Genomic DNA, 19,202 nt, shown 5'->3' on the forward strand with positions numbered 1-19,202 from the left:
ATTCCCTCAGTAAAAGTAGTAACACAAATTTCATGCATCTTGCAGTACAAATTTTTTACAGCTTCATACTGAAGTATAAGTGTCCCTGGTAACACATAAAGGCTTAAGACATAGAGGCATTCTGTCTCCTACAGTTACTAAAAATTAATGTGATACCTGAAATATTAGAGCACACAAACCAAATATGGTTTTAAGTTTGCAGTCTGTCCCGCAATTCTAACACATGTATACGTTAAAAGTCAAATCTGTTTCAGTTGAAACGAAAATCAAATTACTATACCTGAACCAGAAATTTGTTTCTTAGGTGCATGGAACAGAACCCAAACTGTTACAGCTTCAGGATCCTGAAAAAGAAATTTGTTGACTCATCTTATGGGGAGGGAGAGAATTATTAAGAGGAAGCAACAAACAAAACACCCACATAACCCAAACAAAACTGCTCAAAAAGGTACACTCACCAAAAATCATTACTATGAACTCAAATATTCAGCACTGTCATTTCAGACAGCAAGTAAAAAGAAGAATCAGCCAACTACGAACTACTCACTTGGCCATCATAGCTTGCATGTATCACATGATTTACAACTGATGGAGCTGCTGTCTGAGAAACTGCATCCATTTGTTCATTAGAAGTGTTAACTGGTTCCTTGGAAAAGGTGAAGCACCGCCAGGCTACTGCATTCTGTCAAAAAGAAAGAGAAGTATTACAAGTATTAAATCTCTTATGGTCACTAACAGCAATGCTGACAAAATCGAGAAATGCAAGACAAGTTTTGAATGACCCAAGTAGTTTGGAAAAAAATAATCAAGAATTAGCCTACAGTTTTGGTAAGTATATGTTAGTCCAGCAAGCCCTCCAAAAACCATAGAAAAACCTTTTGCAGCAAAAGGGGATAAGCAGAGTCTGGTTAGCTTAAGCCTTCAAGAAGTTTGGCTGTTCAAGACCAAACATTACTAGTCCTTAACATAACCTGATCCACCTTAACATAAGGCCAGTCCTTTCTTGTTCCCCTGTATAAGGAAACCAGGCCAGCTCTTCCCACAGCACAAATCAGCAGTCAGCCCAGCCTAGCCAAAAACCTGAAAACTGCATTGCTAGAGATGCAGAGAGGACAACACTGTAGCCTCTCAGACAGGCTATCATATAGTGTGAGGCAAAGCAGATAGAGAGAAGAGTCCTGTTCTTGCTCCTGCAGAGGAGGAAGGAATATGTTAAACTTGCTAGTAGCAAGCTTGGCTGCTTGTGTGAACAGTCAGCTGTTCCATTTGAATAGTGGAATATGTCTCCAGCTTCTCAGAGAGAAGAGGGAAGCTTCCAGCTTCTCCAGCTTCTCAGAGGAAGGTTTAGGCAAAACAACCTTTATCCTATTTGCTGCCCTGTGCTATCAAAGCAAGCATCAGAGCTGGAATCCCATGGCTAAGCTATAAAAAGTAACAAACAGATATGAAACAAAACACCACACCTATCCCAGAAGCATTTTTGTCGGTACCATTACAGCAGACTCAGATTACCACCCTGCAAAAACTATTTATTCCCTGACTAATAAAAGAGTTCTTGGGAACCTTACATCTACTGTCCAAGATATATTTCTCAATGACATGTAACATAAAGTACTTGGGTATTAAAATTCAGTATCACAAGATGTTAACTCTCACATACAGGAAGTTTACTGTACTTACTGCATTAATAATAAGTCTAATTGGCACAAAAGCATGGGTTTTGTTGATAAGTTTTAGGGGAAGAGCCTTCCAACTGCCAGAAGTCAAGTCACCAAAATCCAGGCAATCTCCTTTTCCGGTTTCCACCTGGTTTTAAGACAAAGCAGAACTTAGAAGAAAGGAAAACCTTCAAAACACACTACCCTACAAATGCAAAGAAATTATGTTATTCACCTATTCCATCCTCTTATGCTATATCCACATATAATACAAACCTCCTATCAGGGATAGGAGGAGTCTAGAATCATGTTTTCTTTGATATTAGAAGGGGTTACAGCCAATTGGCTATCTCCCATGCATTTTGCCTCAATCAATGAAGCCAATCTTAGCACAGTGTTTATCCACCACAATCCAGCACACAATCCAATTATTTTGGATAATTCAAATTAAAAGTAAGTTTAAACCATGATTATTGCTAGCAAGTAAGAAATGTCAGTTTTGGATAGTTAAAAAGTAATTTTAGCAAGTTAAAAGTTGAGAAAATAACTAAGGGGCTGTTAATTTTTGCTAAAAAATTAAAATTAAAAAATTAAAAACGTTTAAGTGTCATGATCTGCAGCAAAATACAGCTTTTATTTGGTACTTTTTCCAGTCTCAAGAATATAACAAGACATGCAGAGATTTAGCATAGGGTTTAATTTTAGTTTGAGTATAACACAAGTTTGAACTATATACTATGAAGAACATGGAGAATGGACTACATGTAAAAGAATAAAAAATGCATTAAAAAGAAATAAAAATTATGGAAGAAGCATTAAAAATTATATCCATTCATGTGCATTCATTACTTCAAAACACATACTTAGCCCAAAGCAAGTTAAAAGACCACCTTAAATGAAAAAAATACATGTATTAGCTGTGGCTGATGACTGAGAATTTTATCAATGATGTCACAAATTACCATGTAATTTGTTCAGGCCCCTCCAAAAGTATCATCAAGCCTTTTTCTGCCTGTCCACACTCTTAAATCTAGGACTACATGAAGCCAGATTTAATTCTTAATGTAACACTGCCTCCCACCTGGTTGTTCTTCATGAAAAGACACAAGACAAAAGCATTTTACACATCCACTTACATTTAATTTTTAATTAGTTGAAAATAAGAAAATATTCTCTACAATCATAAACAACCTAGAGGTAGTAAGAAACCAAGACAAAGTCTACTTGGTGTAAAAAAAAAAAAAAAATCCTTACAATTGGAAACAAATGCTTTTTGTTACACTTAATGCCCAATCCAACACAGCAGATACCTAGAAAGCATTAGACATTTAAGGTCTCATCCAGTCTTTCAACAATGAAAAAGTAATGCATTTTAACTTATTCTTTCCACACAGAATCCTTCATTTCCAGCTAGGTGCTTTTCCACAAATGGAACTCCCCAGACAGCAATAAGCTTCTCAAAATTTTTCTTATATTCCCACTTAAAACATATGAAATTCCAGGTTTCTCTGAGGAACAACTTTGCAATCCTATTATTTTCCAGTGTCATTAAATTATTCATAAAATTGCAACAACAACAAAAGACCCACAATAAGCAGATACTTACTTCTAAATTGGGATTTTCAGCGACTGCTGTCAGAACTACCCTGCTTGCCAAAGCTTCTGACTGAACGATTGTCTCAGCATCTGCAGCAACTGGCCAAGATGAAACATTGAGGATACACTGGAAGATCCCCGCATGGGAAGGTAAGAAAAGTATTTTCAGGTCGTTGGTAGAGTAGGATCCTACAATGGTTTTGTTCTTGAAAACCAGACATTGATATTTCATAGGATCCATCTAAAAAACAAAATACCTGTCATTTTCAACAGACCTTTTACCAGAAGACATTTCCTTTTCAAATACCACATTTATCCAGCACCACTGCTTAACACAGAAGTTTTGTACATATTTTTCCTCTATTTAATTAATGCATCTTCATATTCATGGCCTATTTCCATCCCACTCAACTGCGGGCCTTTTAATTTAAAAAGACAGCCTGAAAATTGCTGAGGTTTCTTTCTACCATCTAGTGAAAGATCGACACTGGGAAAATTAATTAATAAGTAAAACCCTGACTTTGGAGAAAGAACAACAGTGTCTCTAAGAGCTGACCGAATAAAATTGGTTTTAATCACACTGTGCAAACAAATGCATATACATGGAAACAACTGTAAAGCAATTTCATTTAAAAAATCACCTCTCGATACAACAGAATTGCTGGTTACAGGAGCTGCATAAAAGCACCATGACATTGATTAGAAAATTATGCAAGAAATCATTATTCTCATATACACACACACATCATATATATATGTATACACACAAACATGAACACACAGAATTGTGGCTTGATGTTCTTTAAAAAGGAAACATTCTGAGAAAACAAGATCAAAACCAGAAATCATACTCCTGGAAAGACATGTGCTACATCTGCTGGAAAAATATACCTAAGGAGGGATGTGATCAGGATTTCTAAGACTTACAAGCTGCAATATTTAAAGTGAATCATTGTCTGCTGTTCCTCAGTAATATGGACCAAATAAAAACAGCAAGAACCATATTTAAAAAAGAAAAAAGCAATACTTAATCTACAACTGAACTGAACTGTGGACAACACTACATAATTTCAACAGATTAGCTAGATAAAGAGCAGTCTACAAAAAACTAGTAAGAACAGAAATAACATCTAACACAGAAGTTACCAAGTACGAAGCTGCCAGAAGCTCGGAGTATCCTGTTCTGTTGTTACATTCTTCTCTACTAAGTGTATTCCTCAATAAAAAAATAAATCATTCTGATGGACCTTGAATCTAACTCATTCTCACGTTCTCAAGTATCATGTTACCATGATAACAGAAGTATATAGAATTTAACAAAATTGAAGTGCAAGACAGCTGATTTATGGCCTACAAGCTACCTGCAACTCACAGAACAACCCATCTAGCTTGAAGCCTGCTCCAAATATTTCTCATTCTCCACCACTCAAGATCTTCTGATTTCAAGAAAAACAGGAGCAAACTGCCAAGAATGTTTTAGCAATAACAGTGCCCAGCATGGATGTCTTCTGGCCTAGGACTGACTTTTCTTGCATACACAAAGGTGGAATGAATAACCCATAAACTCAACCCTTCCACACTTCATGCACACAATACAATTCTACAGATCAATCGCCTCGTGTGGCATTTACCTCACACAGTCTACTTGTTGGAGGAAGCCAGGTGGCCTGGCTAAAGACAGTAGCATTGGTTTGTGCATATTAACTATAAAATAGGGAAAAAATCACAAATCTGTAGAGAGGGGCATAATTTTACAAATGATACCTGGCAAGATTACAGTATTATTCAGCTTTATTTAAAAAAAGCCTCTTACCTTTTCCCCATTAATTGAAACACTGAGTATTCCAATGCTGACCTGCAACCACCGATCAGTTGGATTATAAATGCTAAGAACCGTCTGTGATGCAATTCCCACACAACAGGCATTAGGGAACTTCAGTTCTTCTGGTACTTTTATATGCCCTTTGGAAGAAAATATGCTCCTGTTAGTTACAAGTCCTCAGAAGCAATCAGAACTCAGGCAGCTACCAAGTTTATGAACTCATCTGACAAATGCTTCATTACAGCAAGGAAACGTTTGACTCCTACAGTTCTCATAAGAATGTTTTCCACAAGCATGAAATTCGAAATTTCCATCACTTCTAATTTACAACTTTAAGTTCCTGTCACAAAAATACATACCTATGGAAATGGCATATTCCATGCAGACCCACAAAGTATATAAAACATAAAACACATAAAACACTCAGTGGTCACAATTTAATCAGTACTAGCCCAACTCAGAAAATTTGAACATTAGTATTACAACATCCTGTTAGTATAAAAATCAGCAAGGAGTATTTCACTATTTTGAAACACACTAACAAGATCAATGATGTGGAAAAATCAATAAACAAGCTCTAAACTGTCACAGATTCAAATCTTCAACCCCGCTAAGTTTGTCATTCAGACTGAAAGAATTAGCCAGAAAAAAAAAGTATAGCAAAAAACAACTTACAAGATTATAGGTTAAAAGAACTTTTTAAAATTAAATAGTAATTTGTGTTGCTTACATTTAGAGCTAAGTCTAGATACAGAGTAATAGCAGAAGGGACAGAAGACACTTGGCAGCCTGTCCTTCCCTTGATAACCAGCAAATAGTTTGAGCCCTCCATCTGCCTTCTTAGGAGTTTTGGCCTTCACTAAATAATACCAAATTAGGCTGGAAATAGAAATGTCCTCTACTTTCCAGATAAAATACAATGGAATTTCAAGAGCATGACTTGTCTTGCCTAGTTTGAACTGAAGCTGATATTGAAGACTGCTGAAATTCTTCTAAATTATGAGAAATGTTTTTTTAAGACCATTAGGGGAGTTATAAGAATAGACACTGAATTCAGAGAACATGATTAAACAAGAAAAACTAGTAATAGGGTTTGCATAAACAGTAATTGCAGTTACATTTAGTGCCATCTTAATTTTATTTACTATAACATAAGCAACATGACTATCACCATTCCTGTCCACAGCTGTATTTCAAACACACTGTAAAAAAACACACTTACCAATACCAGGTGACTTTGACAACTCCCACTCACTTCTGCCAACTCCAAGAGGTTGCTGAGAACATGGTTTCATATTTAAGATATTATTATTCCATGAAGTAGGGTGTGGATTATAAAGTGAAACTGCACCCAAAGAGCCAGGATGAATATTTGGACCTAAAGGAATTCCTAACATAAGTGGATTCTCAACATGTCCTGCTGGGACACCAGAACAAGGAAGCCCTGCTGGAAGGCCAAACCCTGCAGAGCTGCAGCCATGAAACTGAGACAGAACTGCATTTCCTGTAGGTTGTATAGTTCCCAGATGCTGCTGTGCAAATGGAGTTGTTGCAAGAGAATGCCCTGTAAGCAAGGTGGGAACAGAAGAAGAAATTGCTGGACTCTCAGAGGTAGTGACATGGGATTTAACAGTTGATAAAGGAACATACTGTTCACCAGATGAGTTTTGATTGCATGTTAAACAGGTGTTTAACCCAGAATAAAGAGGTAATATATTCAGAGATGGTAATCCTTGTCTCTGTGCTTTGACTGTTTGATCCTGACACACTTCTTGTGCATCAGCGTTGACAGAAAGTGGTTGAAAGGTGCAGAGTTTACTTGGTAAAGCAGATTTAACATGATCTAGCTCTTCCTGATTTGCTGGTACATTTGATGAAACAGATGGAAGCTGCTTTTCATTCTTCAGAAAACCTTCTTTGGGCAGCTCTTGGTCCAGTACGTTACCAAGTTTTCTTTGAAGACCAGCAAGTTCATTTTCTTCTCGTTTCTGGTCCATACTAAGTACTGCTTCTTTTCTATTTCTTTGACATGAGTGGTCTTCTAGATTTTCCTTTGTATGTTCCTGAGGAGGAGTTGGGCTGGCCTGAATTATTGTTGTGCTCAGTTCACCAGCATTTTCGTCCTAGTAAACAAATATAACATGCAGTATTACGTATTTTAGAAAAGCAATAGGGTATGTAAGACAGACCTTAATGCTGGTACTGCCTGTTCAGAAAACTTTCCTGTCTGATCCTTACTGGTATTGCCATCCCATATAAATAATCAAGTTTGTCTTGTCTGAAGTTTTACTTTTGTAACTGTGGCTCTTCACAATGAAAAAGGAAAAACCTGCAACTTCAACCTGTCTAATATCCTAAAGACACATTGTACTGGGTCTGGCCAAGATAAGAGTGGATTTTCTTCACAGCAGTCTCTATGGTGCTGTATTTTTAGATTTGTATTCCAAACAACACTGATAACACACCAGACATACTTACAAGATTTAAAAAAAAAATAATAACTGAATGGCCTTGAACCAAATCACCAACCAAAAAGGATTCAAGATGTGTGAAAATGCATTGACACAAACACTTTCTTTGTGCACTCACACAAAGAAATCGTTCAAGCCCAGAGACCTGCCATTTTGACAGGTATGGTGTAGCTGGAATGAGCACTCCTATTTACACAGACATGCATGTAAGTCAGAAAGGTTCTTCAGGTTTTGTCTGCCTGTTTTTTAAAGTTCCATCCACAATTAACACACTTTGGAAGCGGGGAGACATAACACAAATTCCAGATTCCAAGGAATGCGTAAATTCAGATAAAGATTGTCAATTATTTTAATCAGCTTAAGATTGCAAGTCTGAACACAAATTTCACCCTCAATGTACATTCTTTTCTAAAGCAATAAAAGCCATCAGAATGACTGTCAGAGGTAGAAAATTATAGTTTCAGTCCTGAAAAAAGTAGTACAAGCTATATTATGTATTTATAAACATTTCTCCAGAAAAAAAACAAACCAGGGAAAGTATTCTCCTAACAGTTGAAGCTGAACAGCAAGGGAGCCTCAGGTGCAATGAAAGCAGATACAGATCCTGCAAAATACTACTGGAACACCGCACCATATTCCAAGAACAGAATGACTTAATGAGAAATTATGAAAAAAAATGGAAGAAAAAAATACATCAACTCTAACATTTTCAAAAGTTCCTAGTTCTTTGATTGTTTTATTATTGTTGTATTTATTAGAATGTGTGCATTTAGTGCAGTTGATACCAAAATTCAAGTTTCTGAATAACTCAGAAGCTGGAAAGAAGCAGAATACCTTTTCCCTATGCACAGCATATCCTAAACTGTTTCAAAACCCTTAAGGCTTTTCTAATTTAGAAGTACTTTGACCTGTAAGTTTTAGTTTAGGGCAAAGCAGAGACGCTGTTTTGTGTTTCTCACCCAGTATGTCTCTGGATTATGTATCACTGCTGTGTTTTTATGGGTACTGCCAGGTGCAGAGACATAGGTTAACCTGCTCATGCTTGGACTCGAGTAAACAGACTGAGGTAGTACACTCTCTTTGCAAGGAGATTCCTGACAATGTGACGGGCAAGTAAAGTCCTTTTCAGATCTGAAAGAGATTCAAAGTATGCCAGTATTAAAATAAATATTTTTAATGCTGCCCTCAAGAAAATCAATGTTACACATTACATATACTACTCTAGAAGTCAACTTACTTAGCTGTTCTGTTAAATGCAGTCAGTAGAAATGAGAAATCAGCTCTCAACCTTTACAAATTCTGGCTTTGGTGTACATAAAACTCATTTTCATTCTATATAAATCCATACAGGTAAAGCATCAGAGTTCCACAACTGAACTCAGATGCTAAGGCCACAGAAACAACACAACTTATTGAAAGAAAAAGAGGTGAATCAATATACTTGTATCTAACTAGATTAAAAAGTCAAATGAAATCATTCAACCTCCCAGGCATCACATATTAGTTTCCTATTCACTGCTGAGATTCTCTTCATTTCAAACACCTGAAAACACAGAATCTCTCACCACTTTGTTCAAAAAGACAAGCTAACATGACAACAATCAAAATCACTGACAATTTTAACTGGAAATCCTAATATCTATACAACATGCCTGTGAAAATACATCTACTCCCGCACATATTAATTTCTGAGAAATGCCAGACAGCCTGTAATTCTAATAACACATATAAACACAAACTGTAGTTCAATACCAAACAATGAACTTAAAAGTTCAGAGAAATCAGGTGCCTCATCTTTTTATAAGACTGCACACAATCATTAGCTAGTGGCCATGTTCATGACTATTGAATTAATTTAGTTGTAATCTTATGACACATTGTTATGGGAGCTCATTTAAGAAACATTGTTCTTTCAGTTGCTAAGAAAACCTTAAACCTTGGACACAAGTATGTATCAAAATACAAAACAGTCAAAAGCAATACAAATATTTCTACTCGTCCTCTCCCATAACAAGCAATGATACATATCAGAGAACCAAATGGAGTGAAATACTTGTAAGTTCAAAAAACATATATTCATTGATCTCTACAATGTCCAGCTTAGTGTATAATGAAGTCTTAGCCTAATAAAGGTCTTCTATAAACCTAGATCACAGTCAACATTCAAACGAAAATATGATCCTTCAACAAACTTATGAAGCACTAATTCTTATAACCTGCACCAAGAAATTTACCCTGAAAATGCTGTTCCAGAAGTCTCACTAGGAGAAGAATGAATCAGAGGTGAAGTTGAAGGTCTGAAGCTATACTGCTCATCCTCCAGAGGTAAGTCACATTCAGGTAGAATGGGTTTATGCTCTGGCAAACAAACAGAATTTAGTAACAGTATTTATGGACAGGAAACAAGTTTACTGTCAAGAAAAGCCTTTTCAACAACTAATTGCATTTATATAGGGTTACTTACCAGTACTGTTCTGGGAAGATAGGGAGAGCTTCTCAAAAGTTACATGTTTTGCATTCCCACCACATGGAGTACTGGCATCCTTGTTTCTCTTCTCTATATTGGCATTTTGCTTCCTCTCATCATTGTTCAATTTCTGCATAGGTTTGGCTGTTGAAGAACTTACTGAGACATATTTACCAGATTGCTTGGCAGGTTTTAAGTCACTGAGGGATGGAGTGTTTCCTGCACTTCCCTCCACCGAATCATTACGTGGTTCAGGAACAGCATTTGCTGCTTGATCTACTGTTTCTCTGTCTTCCCCTACACAGCATGTACTAGTGAGATGGCTGTTCTGGTAAGCAAGCAGATTTTGCTGTGCCACTTCCATTTCTGCTGCTAAGGGAATTCCACATGTGTGGGCCTCACTTCCATGAAGTGTCTCTGATCTAACATCAGCACCCATTGACTGTAAATGTTTACTATTCACCAAATCTGACAACTTTTCTGAATATTGAACATTATCTGCAATTACGTCTTCATGGCTGGGAATACCAGACAGACTAGAAAAATTCTGACTGTCACTTTCTTCAATAAGATAATCCAGCAAGCGCTTCTCTACTCCTTGCTGTTTGCTATGATTATTCATCAAGTCTTCTGCAAGAGCATCCTTATGTCTATCTTTACCCAGTAAAAAGGTATCAGATGTAAGGTTCTGGACAGATGCTTCGTGTTTCACAACACTCTCGTAGACACTTTCATGTCTGTTCTCATCTGTTTTTTTGAGGTATTTTTCCATGTCAAATGCACTATTTTCCTCATTGCTGGATAATACCTCATTAGCAGACAGTTCAGCCTCTTTAACAACTCCAGGAAGGACATGTGTTCTTTTACTTTTATTGGAGAGTGCCATCATCATAGCAGCTAGCTGGGAAGGTTCAGCACTGGTGGAAGCATTAGCAATAGCATTTGCAATTGTGGTGATACTCAAGACAGAGTCAGAATGATTAGATAAGTCATCCTCAAATTTGTCTTTATGAATCCCATCCTACAACAAAACAAGTTAAGCACCACAGTAAGAAAATTTTTGTTTAGTGTTTTGTTTCTTGTTTGCATTTCAGGATATGGCAACGTATTAACATTCTTCATTCATGCATTTTTAAACAGCTGTCAAGAAGGAACGCTGCCATAGACATAATTCTCATTCTCCAGATTTTTTAAGTCTACTCCACAAAGGCTTTTTTAGATTAAATAAGTATTGCCTGCTAGGAAGCCTTAGATCCTGTGAAACTTTTAAAATCCTAAAATGCTTTAGTTCAGTTGAAAGAATTGGGAGTAAAATCCTATCAAGGACAAACAGCAGAGAAGTTACCATGACCAAATAGACCGTAACTTCCCAATTAACTTTAAATCATCTGCCTCTACAGAGAGAAGACAAAGCTATTCCTACAGCTTTCTCTATCACTCAAGTCTGATTTCTTCTTTAGTTTTCACACTGGCTATTCTTAGCAAAGGGTATGGAGTAGGTAGACAGTTATGTCCAGAGCCCAGTTTCTTTCTGTCTCTCTCAGATGGACACAGACTCAGGAAGAATTGAAAACACCTGTCCTCCTGTAGCTATGCATGCATGACTTCACAACATCCGCATTAGAAGACAGACAAAGCACTGAGCAGACAAGTACACCATGACTGGACTGAACACCAGCTGAACTGCCAGGCTCAAAGGGTAGCTCAGCAGCACCAAGTCCATCAGGAGGACAGTCACTCACTGGTAGACTATCCTGGGGATCAAGACAGGGGCCAGTACTGTTCAACAACTTCATTAATGATGTGGATGATGGGGCAGAGTGCACCTTCAGTAAGTCCCATCATCATACAAAATTGGGAAGTATGGCTGATATGCCAGGAGAGTCAGCTGTCATTCAGAGGGACAGGAAAGAAAAATGGGCTGAGAAGTTCAAAGGGAAATGCTAAGAGCAGCACTTAAGGAGCAATAACCCCCATACAGGCTCTGGGCCAACCAGCTGAAAATCAGCTTGGCAGCAATGGGCTTGAGGGTCCTGGTAGACAGGAAGTCGCCCACAAGCCAGGTGAAGAAGGTCAACAGCATCCTGGCCTGCATTAGGAGGAGTGTTGCCAGCAAGCTTAGGGAGGTGACACACTCAGGCAAAGAAGGTAGATATCTAGGACTACCAAATTGAAAAGACACCTTTTTTCAGACTTGCACCATGTTCATATTCTTAAATTCTAGCAACTAAAAGATTTTATTCCCATGCTAAAGATAAGTTGTTTCATTAAAAAAATAGAAGGGGAAGACACAATTGGAATTGAGAAACTTGATCACAGAACATCAACAGACTACAAGTCTCTGAAAAACTATGGGCTGACAGACTGAGCAATTCCAAAAGTGAAGTTAGAAGAAAAAGGAAAATGAGATGGTGATAGTAACATCTGACTTACTACAGCATCATGCCATTCTAATGAAACTATATTAAGAAACAGGGGCACCTACTAGGATTCAAATGATCAATATAAAAAGCAGTGAGCTGAAACGAACATCCAAATTTAGCTGTATTCAAAGAAACAATAATTATTGGAGTAATTCTAATTTTGTTTCAATTCATAGTTGCACCTTAAAGAAAAACACAAGAGAAATACCTTTGCTTTACTTTTGGTAGCAGCTTCTGTATTAATGTTTTCATGTATTCCAGCAGCAGTATCCACCCTATGCCCTGAATCTTCAGAGCTGGTAAAATTTGCATGTTCTTTTGTTTGTGCTTCTAAGTCATCTAAGAAAAAAACAAACAAACAAACATGGACTTTATTTACAGTAAGGAAATTGTCTAAAAACCTGCATTCTTGGGATATACATGCTCCCTTAATGCCCCATAGAAAAAAAAAGCTGTTCCATAGCTACCTGAAAACACCTCAGACAACTGTGAAATCTCTTGGCCGATGTCACCTCCTGATGAATCAGATTGCCTTAGCAAAGCAACAGGCTGCCTTTTCTTCGGGGATGTAATATAGTAACCAAAAGATGGCTATAAAAAAATTCCCAGAATACAGCATGAGTAAATTTAATAATTAATAAATAGGTTCAATGGGCTTGCAAAGCAGTTTTGGCCCACAGTGCCTGCTCAGTATATCTCTCACACCACTGAGATGTGCCTCCTAGCATTACAAATGCCTAATCTAAATACATACACTACACTTCCCAAACACACATAAAAGAAACTAGCAACTGGCATGGCTGAACCCCAGCTAGTGACTAAGCACCATGCAGCTGTTTGGTCACTTCCCACCTCCTCCCAACAGAAAGAATTGGAAAGAACAGGTAAACCTTGTGGGTTGAGATAAGAACAGTTTAATAACTGACACAAGATATAAATGATAATACTGGTAATGAAAAGGAAGGAGAGGGGAATAACACACAAGAGAAACAACTGGTTCACAATACAATTGCTCCCTGCCCCCAGACCAATACCCAGTCTGTCCCTGAACAGTGATCCATGGCTGTCAGCCAACTCCCCCCAGTTCACAGACTGAGCAGGATGTTCTATGATACAGAACACCCCTTTGGTCAGTTTGGGTCAGCTGTCCTGGCCATGCGCCCTCCCAGCTTCTTGTGCACCTGCTTCACTGGCAGAGCATGGGACTCTCAAAAGTCCTTGATTTAGAGTAAGTACTACTTAGCAACAACCAAAACATCAGTGTGTTATCAACATTATTCTCAATCCAAAACACAGCACTGCACCAACTGCTACAAAGAAAACTAACTCTATCCCAACTGAAACCAGGACACAATTTACTTTTACCAGTTACTCAAAATAAAGAAATAAAGTACATATGCTCACATCATCTCTGCCTGGAGGCATGGTCTGCCACTTGGAATGCTCCTGTCTTTAACATTCCTAAGCCTTGGAATGCTTAGGACAGAACATGCCAACTCTAACAATTCCTCATGACACACATGAATTACACAAGCATGTGTGACTTCTTCTTCTGATTGTATACACTTCCCCACCTTTTTTTTTTGTCTGAAACACAGATGAGATCCTGTCTACTGACAGCAGATGAGAGAAGCACCAGGTATCCAATAGATGCAAGAAGCATACAGATGTTGGTAAGCCAGAATCTAGACAATTATTTTTACTAAAGTTGGGCATTGCCCAGATAAGCACATCAACTCTCAACAATCATTCAGAGATGCCCTCACTGTTCAAATATCCCTGTATGAGCAGCATTTCACTCAACTATGTGGATAATTTGCTGGGACCTCCAACAAGCCTCCTGTATATGATGTACTTTTCTCCCTCTAATCCTACATATATACATATCCTTACATATAATTAGTTCCTGACCAAAAGGTGAAGATCAACACTCATCAGTAACACCAGCCAGCACTTCACATCAGAAATTCCAGTGGGAAACCAGTCAACAGACAACTGTCACAGACACAGAGAATTTCCTTCCAAAATCAACTTAGAAAATTAGATCTGAAAAAGAGCTGGTTACAAAATAACAAAACTAGTGCTACTTGTTGTTTATCTTGTCTTTTCCTTGTGTTTCAATATTAACATTTAGATACCTACCCGCTTCACATCACTGCCTCCACCAAGACAACCAAGAGCTTCAGATCTCTGACCGAAGAACTCCCCCAAAGACAAACGTAAATAGCTGGCATCTTTATGAAGATCAGATGTTCTCGGCAGAAAGCAGCTATTAGCAGATTTCCATGAAATATTTGCTAATTCAGACGCATTTGGACTGCCTACCTTTCCTGCCTGCAGACAGAGATTTCAGAAGTTGCAACTTGTAAATAAATTAGAAAACTATTCTGTTTGCATTGAGATCATTAGTTACCTGCACAAGCCTGTGTGCTTTCTCAAATTCTTCCTGGTCTTGTGCAATCATAGCTGCTGCTTCAGCTTAAAACCAAAGAGAACATTTATTAAAATAAGGCATAAGCTACTAAGTACTGTCATTACCATTTGTCATCATTAAACTCAATTTGATGGAAAGTTATTGCATATATAATTCCAGACCTGAGACAGTCTGGGACACACTAGGAATTATTCCATCCCATTTTGGTGAGAAAAGTTATATGAAATTAGTTTTAAAGAAGTATTTGTGGGTTCTTTAGAAGCCAAAGTAAAATCAGCGTTTAGCTAATTAACTTAGTGGCCAATAAAGAATGTTTCTAACAGCCTTAGCCCCAAGCTAAACTACAACTTTTTATAGGTTATGGTACCCATACTAGCTAGAACCAAGCATGATATGGCTAACTCTGATCAAACCTCTACTACATTTGGGGTTGAAAATTTTTTACATTAAGGTAGTACTTTCAAATTGCAGCAAAAGAAAGATACTGGCTTGTACCAGTTCATGAAAAACCCATGCAAATTAACAGCCCAAATAACTCAATCTTACTTTTGAATTCAAATGCCTGTATTATTTTCACAGTTACCATCTACAGAACAACTTACTCTTAAAAGTCTCTTCACCAAAATGATGGGGAAAACTGATCAAGAAATACTGCTCTACCACCTGATCACAATGTAAATGTATCATTAAACTCATCAAAACTTCAAAAATACATGGCCTTGTACACAGAGGCATAGAGACACAGGGCAAAAGCCAAGAATGGATGCAAACTTGTAAGGTGAATACAGCTGTTGTCCATAAAATTACTCACGGGAAGTCACAATACATACTCTAAGGAAAGAATTGAGCAATCCAACTTCATCTCCTAAAGGCAATCTGGCACTATCAATGACACATTGTTCTATCCAGTTGAACTCTCAGGCAGTAGCAGTTCTTTATCTTCTATATGAGCCCTACAGCGTCCAGAGACTTTCTGAAGCACCCAACACTGTCAATTGAGCACTCCTGCACTATTCCATACAAGAACCCACTTTGAGCACAGTTTGCTGACAGAGAGACATGTCATAAATGAGACTCCAAAGAATCAGATGTAACATTTCCTTTCTGTCCTTACAAATACAGTTTCTTCAGCTGTCAAACACCACTGCAGACAGACAAGCAGACTAGCAGCCAGAAAAATGCTAACCACATGGAATCTGTCAGTGTGTTATCCTCTACCATGAAAAGAGGTAAGTAAGCCCATTGACTTGAAAGCAGAAGTGTTTAAAAACCCATCAGGTGGGAAAAACCTAAGTAGCCTTGGAAAAATTTCCAACAGTCAAATATTCTAATCACTCAACAACTCAAGTCTAAGATTCAGGAAGGTGTCTGAAATATAATGGCATTTGAAAAATAGTGGAAGAGTTCTACATTACTGACAGAGAAGATGGGGAAGTGTCTCCCAAATGGGATGATATTGACTTGAACCATCAGAAAACTACTACAGTGTTGACCAACATTATTTCAACCAATCAGCCCTGTCTGATCATTCAATCAAAATGAACAGTGTTACACAACATTCTCTTTGAAAGAAAGAAGAACCTTGAGTGGACCATGGACATTTTGAGAATACATTAGCCCATCCACATGTCAGCTTTAAAAACTAGAATAGATTAGGAGAAATGCTGTTCCACACATTGCTTGAATCTGCTATAAAACAGATGAGCAGATGACACTTTAGTGCTAAGGAATCAACTTGTCTATGGGACTACACGTGTATTATCCAAGCCTGTGTGACAAATATACAGACTCTCATGAAGATCAGTCTGACACAGCTTAAGGATAAAAACCAACTTTTTACGTAAACAGAGGTTCAAAAAGCCTGGAATTCAAGAGAAGATGAGAGTCCCATAAATGTTGCTGTTGCCCCCAGGGACGGCGAGAATCACAACACAGAATTCCAGGATAAATGGCATTATTTAATTAATTACCACCTCGTTTATATAACTTGATTCGCAGTAGAGAAATGACATTATTGGGTGCTTGACCATACACCTCCCAGAGTGACTGGCTGAATGCTACGATGCCTATTTCAAAGTATTTTCTTCAGTGAACCAAAACAATATCCACTGCATTCTCACAACACCCTGCACCTGCAAATAGTTTACAAAATAGCAAACCGTCTCTGAGCTTAGTTTGCATGAGAACAGAGACTTTCACAGAAGACTGTAAAAAGTGGAAAATTTCTCTGCTAACTTTTTTAGCATCCATACATAATGTTCCTCAATAAGCTCCAAAATTTTTCCATACCAGTACCATTCTTCAGCATCAAGACATTCCCAAGGGACTTCACAAAAAAACCAGCAGCTAGCCAATTCAACACTTTCAAGACACTCAAATTTTGACACTGTATTCACATTCTAGTTGATTTTGTAGTAATTCCTCTGTTACAGTTATTTCCTGTCTTATAAGCATCATGCCATACAAAACTACTCTTCTTCTTTTCTTGCAAGAAAGGATAACAATAATTAAAGTCCAAAGGAAAAACTGTGGAAGTGAGAGAAGTTGCTTTAGCTCATACAATAGGTACCAATGGCAAACGTTAGAATGCTTTTTCTTTTGTTTTAAAGCATGCTTCATGGGAAGAGCAGGAAACACAGAAAGAAGCTATGAACTACAAATAATGATATCACTACAGACCACTATCAACATCAGCTTTCAAATAATTTGCAGTATCTAAACCTGGAGGCTTTGCCACACCAAATACTGCTTTGTTGAAGTGAAACAAAAAAAAAAAAAAGGAAGAAAGTTTACTTAACATTATTACAGACAACAAGAGTTAACTAAAAAAGAAGAAAATTACATACAGCCAGTAATGAACTCCTCATTTAGTTTATCATATTCAGACATATTTAAATCTTGTTCTTCATCAAATGCAGTATAATATGCAAGATCAGTCACCCATTTGCCCTCCTCATTTTGATAGACAATGCTGTGTGGTAAAACACCTGAAAGATACAGCAAATGCTACATTATGGATTAAAATAAAAAGGGACACAGCAAAATGTCTTAATTTTGGATTAAGTTCCCTTGCCAGAAGTCTGCAACAAGTTCAAAAAACAGAGCTCAAGTTGCTGCAACTGCAAGCTTAAGTTCATTTCATCAGCAAATAAGTAACAGTTAAGTGCAACATACAACAATCACAGTTTCTTAAAACAAAAGCAAGTCAGAATTAATTCATGCTACACTGGTTTTTATTACCAAATCCTACAACTAAACAAAAATGCCTAGCTTACAATTTTATTTCTTTTTCCATGCAATAGAATACCGGCACAAATGCATAGGTTTAATGTAAAGAGTTTGTATGTAAAACATCCTACCTTTGTCTGTTGTAGCTAAACTTAAGTTCTCACAGCTATCCCCAGCTGGAGACAGGTAAGTATCAGGAAGACCAACTTTACATTCAGTTGCATCTGTCTGAGGTGCATTTGCACTAAGAACTTCAGGAGTGGTGTCACGTCTCAAAAATCCTCTTGCTGTGGGTAGCTCTTCTGCATTAGAAGAAGCAGCCTGACAGACTGAGGACTCTACTTCTTGCTTTGGAAGGACTTCTGAGACATCAGCTTTATGGCTGTCTATGAACTGGAAATACAGGGAATCTAATCGCAACTCATCAGCTGCACAGGAATCCACCACATCCCCAGCAGTCATGGAATTCTTCGAAAACAATCATTTGAAAAGTGTCAGAAGCACAGTTATTAACTGCATGTACTAAAAGTTCTAGATACAAAACAGACCGAGTCCACTATGTTTGAAAAACACACCTAAAATCGAAGTGGTATTATTAATTTTTTGTAAAGAAAGGTTGGGTGGTTAGCTGAAGATCTAACAAGTTTTCAAACACACTGCCATCTCCTACTACAGTCTTACTCTCCATGATTAATAGGAATTTAAATGGCAATTTCATACCATTTGCTGTACTGCTCTGGGCAGCATTTCTCTTTTCACAGGATACCCAGTTATCCCTTCATTTTGTGAATCTTCATCACTAGCATTTCCAGAGTCTACTCCAGCCACAGCCCTGTAACTGGCAGAATCCTGAAAGTTCTCCTTTAAATAAAAAATATAAAATATTTAGGTTCCACTAGAATATGCATACAAAAGGAAAAAAGAAGTAACACTACAGGGTGTTTTAGTTAAAAAATTCTCTAGTAGAAAAGAGACTAACAATACTTTGTTCACTCGTACAACACTGCCATAGCCAGCACCTCTAGTTTGCCTCTACCACCAAGGACAATAGTTCCTGGCTATGCCAATCCATGCATGTGCCTACAAGAGCATACACAGCAAGA

General features: G+C 37.6%; 1 protein-coding gene across 1 annotated transcript in view; it reads right to left on the reverse strand.

Moving 5' to 3' along the window:
* Positions 1-19,202, reverse strand: part of CEP192 (centrosomal protein 192) — a 70,981-nt gene that overhangs the window by 29,065 nt on the left and 22,714 nt on the right. The window contains exons 18-33 of the mRNA XM_069004980.1: positions 18,820-18,960; positions 18,231-18,567; positions 17,718-17,858; positions 14,851-14,915; positions 14,580-14,771; positions 12,905-13,028; positions 12,646-12,776; positions 10,012-11,035; positions 9,782-9,905; positions 8,507-8,678; positions 6,299-7,199; positions 5,068-5,216; positions 3,265-3,495; positions 1,681-1,806; positions 548-682; positions 281-344 (exon numbers count right to left, since the gene is read on the reverse strand). Of these exons, the coding sequence (XP_068861081.1) occupies positions 281-344; positions 548-682; positions 1,681-1,806; positions 3,265-3,495; positions 5,068-5,216; positions 6,299-7,199; positions 8,507-8,678; positions 9,782-9,905; positions 10,012-11,035; positions 12,646-12,776; positions 12,905-13,028; positions 14,580-14,771; positions 14,851-14,915; positions 17,718-17,858; positions 18,231-18,567; positions 18,820-18,960 (4,057 nt within the window). The remainder of the gene's footprint in view (positions 1-280; positions 345-547; positions 683-1,680; positions 1,807-3,264; positions 3,496-5,067; positions 5,217-6,298; positions 7,200-8,506; positions 8,679-9,781; positions 9,906-10,011; positions 11,036-12,645; positions 12,777-12,904; positions 13,029-14,579; positions 14,772-14,850; positions 14,916-17,717; positions 17,859-18,230; positions 18,568-18,819; positions 18,961-19,202) is intronic.

The sequence above is a fragment of the Aphelocoma coerulescens genome, chromosome 2 (genome assembly GCF_041296385.1).
Source record: "Aphelocoma coerulescens isolate FSJ_1873_10779 chromosome 2, UR_Acoe_1.0, whole genome shotgun sequence".
Taxonomy (NCBI): domain Eukaryota; kingdom Metazoa; phylum Chordata; class Aves; order Passeriformes; family Corvidae; genus Aphelocoma; species Aphelocoma coerulescens.